A 17,147-nucleotide genomic window follows, 5' to 3' on the forward strand; every position below is an offset into this window, starting at 1 on the left:
GCAGACAGATCAAAGAGGGGGGGGAAAAAAGCCCAGCTTATAAGTGCACATAAAACAGCGATTAAACGGCAAGTAGGAAAACACGCTTGATCATTATAAACTCCAGACATGTTCCTGCTCTGACAGCCTGCAGAGGTGGCTCCTGCAGAGAAGGACATTATCAGTGCTGATGTCTGCTGCAGCATTTGACAGCTTTAGCTCTGTCTCTCGCAGCAGGAGCGTCTCTGGTGAGGGCTGGAAAATGACGTTCCTTTTATTTGCTTTATTTGCACGGGGGGTGTTGGTAAAGCGGAGGGGGGAAAAAAAGAAACCACCCAACAAACCTAACAGGATGAACTTGGAAAAGGATTTGCCCCAAGGAAGCGATGAATAGTCAAAGATCTGAGTTTTGGGCTGGAGAATTCGAGGGAGGAGGGAGCTGTTTGTGTAACCGAGAGCGATGTTAATGGTCTTTGATCAAAGACAGACTCGAATTTGCTTTCAGCGTTCTTGGAGACACATCTGAGCTGAGGCCGCCACAAAGTTCTGCCTCTCCAGGCACTGCGGAGCGTTAATTAGCAACAGAATGGCCCAAATTTGGTCAAATAATCAAGCCCGTGTCCTCTCCTCCAAGGCCTTGGAGCTACTACAGCTGTAGAGAGCCTTGGATGCAGCCAGAGGCCCGGGATGATCCTGGGATTTGCCGTCTCCCATCCATGGCTTCAGGGGGTTTGTAGATGCTCGGGTGGCTGGAAAACCCCTCCTTCCTTTGCTGCAAATGCCACTGGAGGCTCTTCTGGCTCACCCCTGAATCCCTGCCCAGCTGAAGGCAAATCCTCTCCCGAATTCCAGCCCTTCCCTGCACTCCCAGGCCGGAGCCTGTGGGATGCTCCACCTCCTGCCTCTGCTTCATCCTCAGCTGCAGCACGGCCCTGGCGTATCGGAGATTTCATCCCTGGTTTTGGGAGCAATTTGAGATTTCTTAATTCTGCTTCCTTGGCTTTGGTCTGTCCCTGGTGGTGATCCCGTCTCTAAAGCAATCGTGGAATCGTGGAATGGTTTGGGTTGGAAGGCACCTTAAAACTCCTCTCATCCCACCCCCTGCCACGGGCAGGGACACCTCCCACTATCCCAGGTTGCTCCAAGCCCTGCCCAACCCAGCCTTGGGCACTTCCAGGGATCCAGGGGCATTGAATCCAGGAGGTTTCAGGAGTGCGTGGAATCCCAGAATGGTTTGGGATGGAACAGACCCGAAGGATCATCTCTTTCCAACCCCCCAAGAAGAGAAGATGTCAAATGTTAGGAAGAAATCCTTCCCTGTGAGGGTGGGGAGGCCCTGGAACAGAATTCCCAGAGAAGCTGTGGCTGCCCCTGGATCCCTGAAAGTGTCCAAGGCCAGGTTGGAGCATGCTGGGACAGTGGAAAGTGTCCCTGCCCATGGCAGGGGTGGAATGGGATGGGATTTGAGGTTTCTCCCAACTCAAACCATCCTGGAATTCTATGATAAGTGTGCTCTTACCATGTTCGAAAATCCAGGGAAATCTACAGGATCTACCCATGGAATACCCCCAGGATTACCCAAAATTCCTCCAGCTCTGAATTCCCACCGCTCCTGCCCCTCATTCCCTGTTCCAACAAGTTCATTTCTCACACGGCTCTTCCCTCCCTGCTTTTCCTGCACCTTCCATCTACGAATTCCCATCTTTTTCATCTATAAATTCCCATCTTTTCTATCTGTAAATTCCCATCTTTTCCATCTATAAATTCCCATCCCTTCCATCTATGAATTCCCATCTTTTCCATCTGTAAATTCCCATCTTTTCCATCTATGAATTCCCATCCTTCCCATCTATGAATTCCCATCCCTTCCATCTGTAAATTCCCATCTTTTCCCTCTATGAATTCCCATCTTTTCCATCTATGAATTCCCATCCTTCCCATCTATGAATTCCCATCCCTTCCATCTGTAAATTCCCATCTTTTCCCTCTATGAATTCCCATCTTTTCCATCTATGAATTCCCATCCTTCCCATCTATGAATTCCCATCCCTTCCATCTGTAAATTCCCATCTTTTCCCTCTATGAATTCCCATCTTTTCCATCTATAAATTCCCATCCCTTCTGTCTGTAAATTCCCATCTTTTCCATCTGAATTCCCATCCCTTCCATCTATGAATTCCCATCTTTTCCATCTGTAAATTCCCATCTTTTCCATCTGTAAATTCCCATCCCTTCCATCTGTAAATTCCCATCCCTTCCATCTATGAATTCCCATCTTTTCCATCTATAAATTCCCATCTTTTCCATCTATAAATTCCCATCTTTTCCATCTGTAAATTCCCATCTTTTCCATCTATAAATTCCCATCCCTTCCGTCTATGAATTCCCATCTTTTCCATCTATGAATTCCCATCTTTTCCCTCTATAAATTCCCATCTTTTCCATCTATGAATTCCCATCTTTTCCATCTGTAAATTCCCATCTCCCATCGTGCTGCCTCCCCGGAGTGCAGAGCTGAGCAGACTCCTGACTGTACGAAAACGGCCCCTTCTCCCTCTCCAGCTCCTATAAATACCTCATGGAATATCTCCTGATTTCAAACGTCAGAACTAATTTTGTTGCAGCTATTCTTTACTTTTTTCCCACTGCAGAGCAGCATAGGGATGCAAAAAAAGAAAAGGAATTTTGGGGAGGTCAGTGCAGTGCTGTAAAACCTGAATCAGAAACGAGCAAAATCTTTTTGTTATGAATTTTAAAGAATCCTCGAGGTTGGAAAAAATGTCCAAGGTCATCAAGTCCAACCATGAATGCAACACCACCACATCCCTGTGTGCCTTCCCAACACTTCCAGTTCATCCCTGGTATTTTTGCATTTTTGAATCTTCATTCCTGGTGTTTTCTGGGATCTTCTTGTATGTTCTTCCCTACCTGGAACATCACCAAGCATTGGATAATTCAACGATCCAATATTAACCCCTAAAGGTTTCGCTGCAGCTCGATGCGACATCCAGCTGCCCAAGGAGCAGGGGAGTAAAAAAAGGTGGGAAAATGTGGGGTTTTTATTTCTGCTTAGGTCATGCTTTATTGCACAGCGATGTGTATCTGTAAAAATAACATTGAAAGGGTGTAGGAAACATTAAAATGATTCAAAGGCTGGAGAATTTGCCAGGTTGAAAGGACTTCAAAGAGCTCAATCTCTTCAGTTTATCAAAAATAGAATAAATTCAAGTGTTGGCTTGAAGCGGGGTAAAAGTCCTTCCACGGGGGAATAATGCTGGATGCAGAGGAGTTTAATAAGGGAGAAGGGAAGAATCAAATTAATTGTAATGCTGGAGGTATTCAGACAGGAGACAAAGCTTCGTCTTTTTATGGGATAAGGGCTTAATCACGAGAAAATTATTAGGGAAGTGGTGAAATTTTCGTTTTGTAAGGAATGGCAGTGCTCAACCCCAAAGGGAGCCTGGGCGCCTCCATGGAAGACACATTTTAACCAAATTTTACCCATTCTAGCCAAATTCTGAGCTCAAGACCAGGAGAACTGCGCAGAACGAGTCGTCCCAAGAAATCCGGGAAGCCGGACTTTTAACGGCCCTCTCTGCATCGAATCCCGGGAATCATCGACAGAAATGGGAACGGGATTGGGAGGGAGGAGGACGCTCCCGGTGACACAGGAGCCCAAAGTCGTGCTGGCAGCTCTCAGATATGGAATCCGAGTGGGAGGGTTTGGAAATGCATCCCATTATTTATAAACTGGTGTCTCACTCCAGCTTCCAAAATATCCGCCCAGCGTCATCCCTGAGGGCTGAGGGCTCTGCTGTGAGCACCCAGAACCTTTGACTCACACTCAGCTTGCTCTGGGGTGAAACTGGAGGATTCTGGTGCATGAAAACCCCACAATTTTGTGACTTTCAGCAAGAAAAAACCCATTTTTTTGTTTTTTTCTTTAAAAGCAATTGATTTGGCAAAATAGCAGTATTTAAATCAAATGGTTGTTTGCTTTAAACAAGTAAATCAGAATTTTCCATCTTCTCATGTTCGGTTTTATATCTTTCTATACCATAAAGATATCTCCGTACTTCCAACAGGGAACAAAACCTCCAAGTTCTTATTCAATTTCCCATGACCTCCACAGGGTAAAACATGAATTAAATTTTTCTAGGATTTGGGAATTTACAACCTTGAGCATTTGTCTTGGGATTTGAGACTATTCCAAACCGACTGGACACAATCCTGAGGAAATAAAGGCTCAAGCTGGCTTTGCCTTGAGGGGTTGGACTGGATGATCTCCATGAGTCCCTCCCAAGCTCAACAATTCCCTGATTCCCCGAATTTCACCCGTTTGCTCGGAACTTGCCTTGTCATTCATGAGCTGGTGGTTCAGGGGAGTCCACGTGCTCAGCTTGAACTGGAGCTTGGAGCCGTCCATGGTTTTGGGAGGTGCAAATGCCATGGATCCAGGAGAGGCTGGATCCTCCTGTCACCACCAGTGGCTGCAGAACAGAGCGAGGACGGACGTTATCCCTGTGCCATTCCTTTGTTTTCATGGGGGAAAAAAAAAAAAAGTAGTTTTAGGAAGGAATCCAATGGTTTTATAGCACGGCAATGACACAAGGAAAAATCACTTGGAATTTGGGTGAAAAACATTGGGTGAAGCTTTTTATTTTGTGTACCCACAGTATCCGTGAGATTAAAGTCCTGGAAGTGTCCAAGGCCAGGCTGGACGGGGCTTGGAGCAGCCTGGGATAGGGGAAGGTGTCCCTGCCCATGGATGGGATGAGCTTTAAGTTCTTTTCCAACCCAAACCACCCTGGGATTCCGTGATTTCCCACTGGAACCTCTGTGCACTAATAAATAACAAAAAATTAATAATTAATAATTAATAATTAGGCAGATCTTCTTCATCACAAGTGTTAACGAGTATTCCTTTGAACGGGCTGCCCAGGGCAGTGGTGGAATCACCTCCCCTGGAAGTTTTCTCCAAAAAATGTGGATGTGGCACTCGAGGACATGGTTTGGTGGTGGCCGTGGTGGTGGCTGATGTTTGGACTTGATGAAATCAGACATTCAACAAAACTTCCCCTTTTGGGTCACCAAATGTCTGAACTTTGTTCAGACAAAGAAATTTCTTCACAAATTCTTGCCCAAACACAGGAAAAGGGACTTTTTTTCCCCCTCCATCTTCTGTCCTGCAGTTGGATTCAGCAGGATAATGCCATTCCTCACCTCAGCTATCCAATTTCCAGACTGGAGCCTTAAGCTGCAGCAGCCTGAAAACCAAATAATTTCTTTACCACATTAAAAAATATCTCCTTTCCCTGCATGTAATTATTTCTGTAAATCCCTCAGATGGCTTTAAAGCTTCACGGTGCCAGGATGGATAATGGGATTTTTGGGACAAAAGAAAGGCAAATCCATGAATTAACTCCCATATTGTGTTACCAGCCTGTTCTGAACCCAAACACGTCAAAACCCACCCAGAAAAAGGACTTTTGTAGCTACTCTCAGACCCCTATTCCTCACCCAGACAAAATTCCTCTCTATTTCAGTGGATTAATCTTCAAAACTCACTGCAGGATCTGTCTGGGCACATCACTTTTCTGCTTAATTTTTCCTTCCTTCCTTTCCTAAGTTATTATGGAGTCAAAGAAATATAAAGAAAAAAAAGCCCCAATGAAAAGTCTGTTGCGTTTTCCTCTCCGTGCTCAGGAAATAAATTCATTACAAGGATCTGAGTTCTTTCCTCCTTTTTTTAGTTGGCTAAAGATCCTTAAATACCATATTATCTGCCCACTGAAAGCTGCAGGACTCGCCAAGGTCTCACATCCTCACATTCTGCAGCTGGACAACGTCAAAACCTTCTTGTGCAACCGAGTAGGTGGATTTGGGTGGATTTGGGATCGTTCCCTGCCCCGTTTTTGTTTTGTTTCCCTTCAATGCCCAGAAACGCTGGGTAGAGAAACAGCTCTGCTGCCAAAAAAACAGGTCCAGGCACCCGTGTCCTGTTTTTCAGGGACAACCTTGTCCATTAGTCACAAACCCCATCGGCTGCCACCTCCCAGCCCTGGGTTCCCGTCCCAGTTTCCCTCACAGATGTGGGTTTTGGGGCTGGAGCAGCCACATTCCCAAAGCACCTCCGAGGATTGGGGTGTTACCAGGGAGAGTCAAACTTCTGGACCTCCCCGTGAGCCTTCTGTGCCAAAAATGGGGCTCAGGATCTGGAAAAAGTCTGTCCATAATTTCCTCATGAGGAGAAGTGGAGGGGCAGGTGTTGGTCTCTTCTCTCTCTGGCTGTAGGACCCGAGGGAAAGGCTGGAGATGTGTCAAAGGGGGGTTAGGGTGGATTTTAGGAAAAGGTTCTTCCCCCAGAGGGTGTTTGGGCACTGGAGCAGCTCCCCAGGGAATGGTGACATTCCCAAGGCTGCCAGAGCTCCAGGAGTGTTTGGACAATGCCCCCAGGGATGCCCAGGGTGGGATTGTTGGGGTGTCCTGGGCAGGGCTGGGGGTTGGACTGATGATCACATGGAGGAGTCACATTCCATAAAACTGCACAAGCCCTAAAACTGCCGGGATTGGATTTGATATTTGAGTATTTGCTGACACTCCTCAAAGGCTGCACGAGCTCAGTGCTTAGGAGTTCGTTCGTGGAATGGTTTGGGTGGGAAGGGACCTTAAAAATCATCTCATCCCACCCCCTGCCATGGGCAGGGACACCTTCCACCATCCCAGGCCGCTCCAAACCCTTTCCAGCCTGGCCTTGGACACTTCCAGGGACCCAGGGGCAGCCACAGCTTCTCTGGGCACCCTGTGCCAGGGCCTCTCCACCCTCACAGCCAGGAATCCCTTCCCAATATCCCATCCATCCCTGCCCTCTGGCACTGGGAAGCCATTCCCTGTGTCCTGTCCCTCCAGGCCTTGTCCCAAGTCCCTCTCCAGCTCTCCTGGAGCCCCTTTAGGCACTGGAAGGGGCTCTGAGATATTCCTGGAGCCTTCTCTTCTCCAGGTGAGCACCCCCAGCTCTCCCAGCCTGGCTCCAGAGCAGAGGGGCCAGGCTGGACGGGGCTGGAGCACCCTGGGATAGTGGGAGGTGCCCCTGCCCGTGGCAGGGGGTGGCACTGGGTGGGTTTGAGGGTCCCTTCCCACCCAAACCCCACCATGACAGAACCAGAGCGTGATGCTCTGAATCTCTGCGCTGACCCTGAGCACAGCGAACCCCTGAGGTGACACTGAGGTGGCTGGAATGGAAAAGCAGCTGGAATGCTGCACGGAGCTGGGACTGACGAGCTGCTCAGCCAAGGCCCCGCTTCTCCTCCGCAGGAGTTGTTATCTTCGGACTGGCTGCCCAAAATAACATTCCAGAGATTGCTGCAGCTCGTCAGTCCCATTTCCCGGGATGAGATTCCTCAGGCTCAGGTGATCCCAAAACATTCCAGCAGCGAGAGAGAGCAGGGGAGGTTAATGAGGATCCAGCCTTTAATGGGCATCAGGAAAATGCTGGTTCAGTGCCCAAAGAGGAAAAGCTCTTGACACATGATGGCAAAAAAATTATCCATTGTCATTCTAAAAAAATGAAAATGGAAACGTAGGAGAGGGTGGGAGGCGTGGTAAATATCAGCGCAAGAGAGATTTGGGAAAAAACCCCAAGTTTTGTGAGTTTATACAGGGTTAAAAGGAGCAAAATTGCCTTGGTTGCTACAGGCAGAGTCCCTAGGAACGGGTCGCAGTTGGGATGGGAGGATCCAAGGGATTTGGATGTGCAGGAGACACAAAGTTTCACAGGGCAGGAGGCAGCGGGAAAATTTCACTTGGAAACCACTGGAAATGCTTGCACTCATTCCAGTACAAGTTGGAATTTTGAAATGGTTTAACAAATAAACGATTCCGCTGAAGGAAGCTCGACAATCCATAATGATCTTATCCCACTAACCAGGGGCACTGGAATGATTTCCTTTACCTGAGCTAATCTCTGCTTAACCGTACTCAAAACAACTCCTGCAGAAGCAGAACCACTTCGTGAATGATTTCTGACCACTTTGTTTATGATTTTTGACCACATCTCTACGGAAATAAATCTTTTTTGGTGCTTAAGGATGTATTTCCCTAATCCCATCAACCCCTGTGGCAACAACGGTGCAGTAGAGGAGTTCAGATGGCAACACGTTCAGGATTTTCGGAATTTAACTGAAATCAACCTCAAGCTAAGGCAGGAGAGTAATTTTGATCATAAATTATTATATCAAGATAAACAGTGATGGAAGAAAGGCTTCAAGCAGCAGCACCGAGCACGGGTACAGGCGGGGCAGAGGATGGAGGGAGAAGGACCTGGGGCTGAAATCAATAACCCAGCAAGGCTCGCACTTGTCCATGGATTCCAGCGTGTTTTCCCAGTCCAAACATTAGCCCAGCACTAATCCAGGCCCCCGAGTGCCACCTCCTCGTGGTTTTTGAACAGTTCCAGGGATGGGGATTCCGCCACTTCCCTGGGCAGCCTTTTCCAGTGCCTGACCACCCGAATATCCAACCTGAGCCTCCCCCGGCACAGTTTGGGGCCGTTCCCTCTCATCCTGTCCCTTGTTCCCTGGGAGAAATCCCGATCCCACCTGGCTGTTCCCTTCTGTCTGGGAATTCCAGAGAGGAAAATTCCCTCTGGAGCCTCCTTTTCTCCAGGCTGAGCCCCTTTCCCAGCTCCCTCAGCCGCTCCTGGTGCTGCAAACCCTTCCCCAGCTCTGTTCCCTTCCCTGGATACGCTCAATGTTCTTGTCCCAGAAGTGTCCCCAGCACTGGAGGTGCCCCAGCAGAGCCAGCACAGGGAACGGGCACTGCCCTGGCCCTGCTGGCACTCCAGAGCTGGGACAGCCCAGGTGCCATCGGCCTCTGGCGCACCTGGGCGTCGCAATCCATAGGGATCCATCCTGCTCGGTGAGGATGTAAACATTGGGAGCACCGGTGCAGCGCCGTTGTGCAGCCCTCCCACCGACACCGGCATTTTCCACCTTTCTCCCTGCATCCCGAACCCCTTATCCGCTCCGCATTCCCTGCGGAGTTTGTGCCACCTCCCCGCTGTGTCCCGAGGCGTTTGCATCCCCTCCCCGCCGTGCCGCCCCGCAGTTGCCGCCCTGTGACGACGCTCTGCGCCCCCAGTGTCCCATGGGACGTGTCCCCCCGTGCCCCACCGCAGCGACACCCCCTCCCCGCGCTCTCCCAGGGTCCCGTGTCCCCCCGTGTGCCCCCGTGTCCCCTCACCTTCCTCCTCCCGCCTGCGGACGCCGCCTCCTCCTCTTCCTCCTCCCCCCGTCCGCATCCCGTCGCCGTGGCAACGCCGGGGGGAGGCGGTGCCAGCCAATCAGCTCCCGCCTCCTCCTCCCGCCCGTCCGCATCCCGTCTCCATGGCAACCCCGGGGGGCGCCAGCCAATCGGAGCCCCCCAGCGGGGTTACAGCGGCCGGGGGTTCCGATCTACCTAGCAACCAGCCCGGCGCCTTCTGATTGGCTGGGCGGCGGGGAGTGGGCGGGGCGCGGCGGCGCGCGGCGGGGGCGTGGCCACGCGGGGGGGGGGCGTGTCCGGGCGCTGCCGCCGCCGCCGCCGCCACCCGAGGGGAGCGCGCGGGACCGTGAGGGCGGCGGGAGCCGCGCAGGTAACGGGGGCACGGCGGGGACACGGCGGGGACACGGCGCTGCCCTCCGGGGCTCGTCCTGCCCGCCGCGGGGACAGGCGGTGCCGGGGCTCGGCGGCCGTGCAGCGGGGCGGCCCCGCAGCGCCCTGCGGCCGGGGGAGCGGCGGGGCGCAGCCCGGGCACGGGGGATGCTGCTGCTGCTGCTGCTGCTGCGGCTGGGCGGGCGGAGGACGGGGGATGCCGGTGCTGAGCGCCGGGAAGGCGCCGGATCCGCGCCCCGTCCCTCCCCGCGGGGCCGGGGATGCTGGCCCCGGGCTCGCCGTGCCGTAGTGCGGCGGCCCCGGGGAAGGGATGCTGGTGCCTCACCCTCCGTTCCCAGAGGGATCCGGGGGTGCCGGCGCTGTCCCTGCGCTCCCCGAATCCCTCCGGGAATGCGGTGCGGCTGTGCCGGGCGTGGATCTGCTCCCTGCGTTTCGGCCGTGCGGCAGCGATCCGAGAGGATGCTGGTCCCGCCTGTGCACTTGTTCCTTCTGCTTCTCCAACGCGGCGAGGATCCGAAAGGGATGCTGGTTCAGCCGGCAGCCTGCCTGCTTCCCATTCCGGGGAACCGGAGGATTCCCCCCCCCAGCCCCTTCCCGTGGAATACGAGCTCACGGAGAGAGCTGCCAGACCTGTCCCTCCATGTCTGATGAGTGGGCATCCCTGCCCATGGCGGGGGGCTTGGAATTAGATGTGCTCCAAGTCCCCTCCGACCCAAACCATTCCACGATTCCGTGATAATCATGGAAAATCTCGCCAGGATTGTTTCTGCCTTTCCATCCTCCCTCTGTGCTCCTAATTGAAACAGAGGATGTGGGGGATTACGGTGTGGCTGTCCCTCAAGACGGAGCAGAAGTGGAACAAGGGAGCGCAGCGCTGGAGTTTCTTTCCCGCTGAGTAATTAAAATGGAGTTGGGAGATTAATGTATTCTCCTTTTGTGCCTTCGTGTGGGTGGGAATGGGCTGGGGAAACGCAGTGAATGAGCTCCTCTCCTTTCTCCAGGGTCAGGATCGGGTGGGGAATGGCCGAGGTGACATTTTCCTCTCCTCCAGGAGGAGTCTGGTGTGTTGTTTTATCTCCCCATTTCTCTGGGACAGATAAGTGTGAATTAATCCCCCTCCGTCCTTTCTTTCTAAAGTCCGATGAGTTGTTTTTGGTTTGTTTTTTTTTTTCTTCCTCATTGCTCCCTTAGGAACTTTGAAATTTATTCTTTGAAAAAAAAATTCCTTGTGGGAATCAACCCGTTCTCCTCGTGATTTTCACTGCTTTATAATAATTGCCTGTGCATGTCTTAATTAATCCTTTCCAGCAAGAGTTGGATGGGCTTCTTCTGCTGATAAATAATGTAAAAATCCATAACCACACTAACAAACTACTCCTTCTGCCTGCGTTTTATTTGCAGTGCTTGTGGTGGAAGGGGAGGCCTCCCCTCCTCTTTTATCCCTGGTGTCATCGAAAGTGTTTTGTTTTTATATACATATAAAAATAACCACAAAATCTCGTATGCAGAGGCCTAACAAAGAGTGTACAAACTGGATCTGTGGTAAGGAGCTCTCCTGACACTGAGGATTGCTTATTACAGCACCCATCTGTCTGCACCAATTAATAGCTCATCCATAGGCTCGTTTGCAAAACTTGGGGCTCCTTTCGCAATGGAATCCTTCTCTTTTTGCTTCCTTTCACCTGGAATTGTTTTACTTTTCCCATGGAGGGGCGCTGGGATGGGCCAGGCTGTATATTTTGATGGGCTTTCCTGTCTCTTGTAAATACATTCTTAATTTTATTTTTGGTCCGGTAATTAATATCTTGAATGTAAAATGGGAAAGTCCTGAAAGGACGCGGTGAAATTTTTACTGCTTTTTGCATAGTTAAAAGTTGTTGTTTTTTTTAAATTTTGTGGCTTCTTGGGTCTTTGTTTTTGCATGTTTTCTTCAGCTTGAGGTTGTGGGGGAAGGCAGAGGATGGGTGGATGTGTTTGGATCCTGCTGCTTTGTGTGTCATTAATGTGATTTCTAGGGAGCATTCTTGGAGTTTTTCCCAAGACTCCACATCCTGGCCTGGATTTGTCCGATTTCTGTGGTGCTGGCTTTAACTAGTGTGAGCACAGTTCATCTTAGGTTGCTTCTGGACCTTTTTTGTGAAGGGTTTTCTACGGATCACTGCAATTACACCTCAGTTACAGCGAGCAAAAAAAAATCCCTTGCTCATCCACACTGCAAGGTGACCTCACTCAAACTGGGGAACAAAATCCTCTGGAGTTGGTTTAGGAGAAACAAACAAGCAAACAAAAAAAAAATTGTGAATCCAGAGTTCTGGAAATGACAAAACACTCCAAAGGTTGGGGGTTTCTTTTCGGGATCTGAGGAATTTGAATTTTCTGTTATTAAAATGTTAAACCCAAAGGAATGGATTCCAATGGGATTAAGCACCTTGTCCGACATGGGATCACAGACTGGTTTGGGTTGGAAGGGACCATTTATTTCCAATCTTTCTGCCAGGGAGCTGTACAGAGCTAAGCAGGAGTTGGTTTTATCTGTCTGTAACTTGTGGTGTCCTGGTCAGGAGCTGGGAATGTGCAGAAAGGCTCCAGGGCTGCCCGATGCTGCCTGGCAGATGGGACAGTTCAGCTCTTTCGTTTCTTCCCAGAGCTGCCAAATGGTCCAAAAGTCAGTCTGAGAAATTACATTTCTAAAGTCAGAAGGACACAACTCTTCAAGCTCGTATCAACTTGAAATTGGCCTTGAATCCGGTGTGGTCACGTGGGACATGTGTCAAACACTGTGGCTGCTCTGGATCTGTTCAAGCTCAGTGTGTTGACTCTTCACAGCAGCATTTACTTCAGAGCACCAGCTGAGATTTGAGCTGTGTTGGTTCTACCACTTCAGGTGTGGAGGGAGTTCTCTTTTCTGCCTTTTTTTTTTTTTTTTTTTTGTTGCTCATCTTTTTGTTTTTCCTGGGTTTGGAGCTTTTCCTATTTCTGTTTTTTCCCTATTTCAGTGCTGCCTCAGCCACGGCTTCCCCACCAGTCTCTGTGAGAGCGAGAAGCAGCCTGTGAAAGCGAGTTGTCAAATGAGCTGAATTTAACATGCTTATCTTTAGCAGCTTGGTCTTTTCTTCCTCTTTGCGTGTTTGTTTTTAACCAGCCTGTCTTCAAAAAGCTCCAGCCAAACCCTTTCCCCTCTCGTGATGCTGCAGAGAAGCCCAGAATTGTTTGGGTTGGAAGGAACCTCTCCAGATTATCCCGTCCAACCCACAAACTGCACCAAGGGTTTAAAACCTTCATTTTTCTGGCCGTAAGATGGGCCTGTGTAAATAAAAATGTGCATCACAGCACACGTCTGGTAATTAAATCCTTCCTATCTCTCGCTGTGTTTGCACTGGGGAGAAAGGAAAAACTGTTCTCTCAAGATTGGGAATGTGTGCAGGTTTGTGGTTGCTTGCTTTTGGGGATACTGATGGAATATTTGGAGTTTTCTAAATTTCTTGTTACTTTTTAAACACTAATTCACTTGAAAGCAGCTGGTTAGAGACTGGATTTTGGAAATTTTACCTTTGTAAGACGAAATTGTTATTAAAAAGAGGCTTCTTTGTGCTCTGAGGGCTCTGTGAACTTTTCCCACCTCCAATTTCAGAGCTTCTCCCATGGACGAGCCCAATCTGCTGAGTCCCCATTCTGCTGAGAAAACCCAGATCCAGCCCCAGGGAGTGATTCCTGTTTAAATTGGCTCCACGGGGAGAGTGGAACTGGCAGAGCAACCCTAAAATTCCCCTCTCTGGGAGTGTGAGGAGAAAAGGGGTGGTCAGAGAACATCTTCTGGCTGATTCTCAGCTGCTGGGGTGGTTTCTGGCGGGGAGGATGGAGGAGTGCAATTAAAATGGGTTTGGGACAGCAACAAGAAAAGCAGATTAAAATGCCACATTTGAGCCCAGGTAGCCAAACCTCCTTGGGCAGGCCAGTGGCGAGCTGGGACTTGCGGGGTTGGTGCTGGTGACTGGTTTTGTTTTTGTTTTATAATTATTCCTCAGGAGTTCCGAGGCCGTGCAGAGAACGAGATGCTATCGCTGTGCGTGGAGCTGCTGAGTCACAAACAGCCTGGTTTCAGTGTGGCCAAGTTGAAAGTGTGGGGTTTTCTAAAAATATTCTGTCATAATCAACGTGATCCCCTTGTTTTCACCATCTTTGGGTGGAGTCTCTCTGCTTTTCTTCCATTTAGTTCTTCCATCAAATTCTTCCATTCATTTCCTCCAGGAATTCAAAAGAAAACAGGATTAAAACTTGCAGAAGGACCTTGCAGGAGAAGTTGAAGCAGTTTGTCTGCCAGCAGCAATCCTTAGGAATTGAGAGGTAAAATACTTTCATGGATTAAAAGGGGTTTTAGTGAGTTCTGTCTGTTTTGTGTTCCAGGTTATCCAGGAAAAGAAGGAAGCCTCTGGAGCGCTGCTGTGTCACCATGGGGTCCGTGGTGTGGGAATGTGGTTGAAATTTTAATACTTCATTCATGCCACAGAAGGCTGAGAGGGGAAAAAAAAAAAAGGGAAAATTTCTCAAATACCATCTCCTGGACTGAGCTGAGGATGTTGAATACAAAAGCTCTTCCAGCTGGGAGGAACCTCAAGCAAGGCCTGGAAATATCAAAGTGAAAACTGCGGATCCACGAGGAGCTGGAAGATCTTCCTGCCTGGGCTGCGCCCCTGGCCCCATTCCCGGTGTGGAAGGATGGCTTTTGGCTGGATGCTGTGTTCCCTGTGGATTTTGGATGTCTGGGTGGCCCCCACGGGAGGGCACAGCCTGTTCTCCTGCGAGCCCATCATCCTGAGGATGTGCCAGGATCTGCCTTACAACACCACCTTCATGCCCAACCTCCTGAACCACTATGACCAGCAAACAGCAGCTCTGGCAATGGAGGTAAAGCGATTTTTTTTTTTCATAAATAAATATAAACATTTAAAAAATATATATATGTATAAAAAATATATATAATATGAATAGATATAAAAATGTTTGGTCTTTAGTTCACTAGTAATTGACAAGAGAATCCAACCAAAAAAAAACACCAACAAACCAAGGTAATGAATAATTCAAATATAACCCCAAATGCCATATTCTAAATAGTTGAACTATTCCATGACTGCAGATCCTGCCTAGTTGGATATCACTGAGTGGGAAATACTCTGGATGTGCTTGTTAGTTTAAATATCTGAAGTCTGGTTTATACAAGAATTTTTTAGTGTATTTTCCATCTCACCCAAGGAGTTTCCTTACTTGGAGTTCTGAGATATGACTAAAATGAGTGGAAATGCAGAATATTAATCAAGTCTTGCTCTCGACCTGTTCAAAATTCCGTGAGGGATTTGTGCAGATTTGGTTTATTTGTATTTTTTAAAGTGTTTGGGAACCCTTTGTGGGTAAATCTGTGGTGCTGTAGACTGAGAAATGAAAGAATAATCCTGTGTTTCCTTCTTGGAATGCTCTTCCTGACAGTACAGAAACTGAATTTCATTGTTCTTGTTAAGTGATACAAAGCCTTGGCTTTGTGTGGCCTTTCCATGGAAGAGTTTGGAATTGGATGTGGTGGATTTCTTTAAAATTGAGCTTCTTGCCCTTCAATTTGCTGTTTGAAGGAACTCTGGACTTGGATTGCAATGGCTCCTTTGGATGGCTCTGGAGATTCCCGTTACCCTGAACACGGAGCAAAAGGAGTGAATTTTGTTATAGAATTGGTTCTGGCGAGTTCTGAGGCCCTGGCGCAGAATTCCCAGAGAAGCTGGGGCTGCCCCTGGATCCCTGGCAGTGTCCAAAGCCAGGCTGGAGCAACCTGGGATAGTGGGAGATGTCAGGGTTGGAATGAGATGAGCTTTAGGATCCCTTCCCACCCTGGGATGAGCTTTAGGATCCCTTCCCACCCAGACCATCCTGGGATTTAATGACTTTATTTGTTCATTCATTCTCCAACCTATTTTACACCAGTTTCCAGCTGGTTACCTTCAATCCCCTTTTGGGTTGTGCTGCAGTTAAACCCCCTGGAGATCTTTGAAAGCTCCTTTTTATCCCCGAGGCTTCTCCTCTCCAGGTGGAAGCGTTCCAGCTCTCTCCCTGCAGTGTCCTTCTCCAAGTCTTGGCCTTCCCTCCTGCATTTTTTTGCTGCTTCGTTCCTGGGATAATTTGAATTCCCTTCCCCTGTCCCTTTTGTTTTCCAGCCTTGTCCTGGTCGGTGGCACTTCACCCGGGCCGTGGGCACCATTTATGGTTAAAACCCCACTTTTCACTGATCGTGGCCAGCGCTGTGCCCATTTTCCAGACTTTCTGCTGCACGTCAAACCCGTGCTTTCAGAGAACTGTCAGAAACATAATTTCTACTCCAGACCCGTTTCTGGCCGCCGCTGGAAGCGGAGCAGTAATTCCATGGACCAGAACAACGGGTGCAATTATCCCAATTTTTGTGAAGCAGCTTTCTGCCTCCGAGGGGGGAACTGGGGAGGGGGTGAGCGCTGCTCCTCTGCCCTCTGAGGTGCGAAACGCGAGTTAAAAGCAGGAATTACCTGGCGTGAAACGCTGCAATTCACACCGAAGCCATTCTTAGGCTTAGCACGGGGCGCGTTGGTGGCGTGGGTGTGTTTAACACTCCCTTTTGCCAATAAAATCAGCATTTAAGGCGGCAGTTTCAGCCTGGGGATGGATTATGGGCTGCTTCTGAGGAAGGGTGAAAAGGCTTTATCAAGCTTCAAATTCTCCCACTGCAGGGTTTTGAGCAGCAGCAAAAAAAAAAAAAAAGACTGAAAATCCACAGCTTTTCATCAATATATTCCCATTCCTTGCATTAACTCAGATTGCACTTTAATATACGCTTAGGGAGAGGGAAGTTTTTATTGTTTGGCTTTTTAGGCATTATTTAGTGGCTCCATTACGGAGCACTCAAATGCTGGGCTGATCGAAGTCTGTTGAATGTTGCATTGTGGTATTTTCTGGGAACGTCTCTGGTCTCCAAGCCCCCTCCCTGGCTGCTGTGAACATAAAATAATGTAGCAGCAGAATCGGGGTGATTCATTTGGTGTGCTGCAGGGAAGGCCTTGTCATTCTCACAGTTTTCCACTTTTTCACAGCAGTTCCTGATTAAAAAAAAAACCCAAGAAGAGTTCATCTTATTTGTGCTGGAAGGGCACAATACAATGAGGAGTGGAGGTGAAGCAAAAATGAGAATTATTGTAGCTGTTGTCTTGCCATCAATAAATTCAATGTACTTCTCTTCCCATACTGCTGGTTGCTTAAAAACTTATTTATTATTTCTTGAAAGCTTGGAAAAATCAGTTAAGTTGCCTTTTTGAGACTTAAGGCTGGTGTAATTCCTTCGTAATTGTAATAAAGTCACATCATCAGGTTAGAGAATCAATAAAATCGGGGAATCCCAGAATGGTTTGGGTGGGAAGGGACCTTAAAACTCATCCAGTTCCAACCTGGACACCTTCCACTATCCCAGGTTGCTCCAAGCCCCATCCAGCCTGGTCTTGGACACTTCCAGG

At 49.0% G+C, this 17,147-nt stretch overlaps 2 protein-coding genes across 5 annotated transcripts in view; one reads left to right on the top strand and one right to left on the bottom strand.

The window, feature by feature from the left end:
- The window catches only part of FBXO16 (F-box protein 16), a 34,102-nt gene extending 24,126 nt beyond the window's left edge, over positions 1 to 9,976 (bottom strand). Inside the window, exons 1-2 of one of the 4 annotated variants that reach the window (XM_048296246.1) lie at positions 9,956 to 9,976; positions 4,334 to 4,511 (exon numbers count right to left, since the gene is read on the bottom strand). In XM_048296246.1, coding sequence (XP_048152203.1) covers positions 4,334 to 4,429 — 96 coding nt within the window. In that variant the 5' untranslated portion in view covers positions 4,430 to 4,511; positions 9,956 to 9,976. Of the gene's footprint in view, positions 1 to 4,333; positions 4,512 to 9,219; positions 9,370 to 9,955 lie in introns of those variants that run through there. The other 3 variants (XM_048296248.1, XM_048296247.1, XM_048296245.1) reach the window with 3 other exon arrangements.
- FZD3 (frizzled class receptor 3) overlaps positions 9,525 to 17,147 on the top strand; it is a 48,212-nt gene continuing 40,589 nt past the window's right edge. The window contains exons 1-2 of the mRNA XM_048296243.1: positions 9,525 to 9,610; positions 14,035 to 14,535. Coding sequence (XP_048152200.1) covers positions 14,347 to 14,535 — 189 coding nt within the window. The 5' untranslated portion in view covers positions 9,525 to 9,610; positions 14,035 to 14,346. The remainder of the gene's footprint in view (positions 9,611 to 14,034; positions 14,536 to 17,147) is intronic.

This window comes from Corvus hawaiiensis, chromosome 3 (genome assembly GCF_020740725.1).
Source record: "Corvus hawaiiensis isolate bCorHaw1 chromosome 3, bCorHaw1.pri.cur, whole genome shotgun sequence".
NCBI classification, from domain to species: Eukaryota; Metazoa; Chordata; class Aves; order Passeriformes; family Corvidae; genus Corvus; species Corvus hawaiiensis.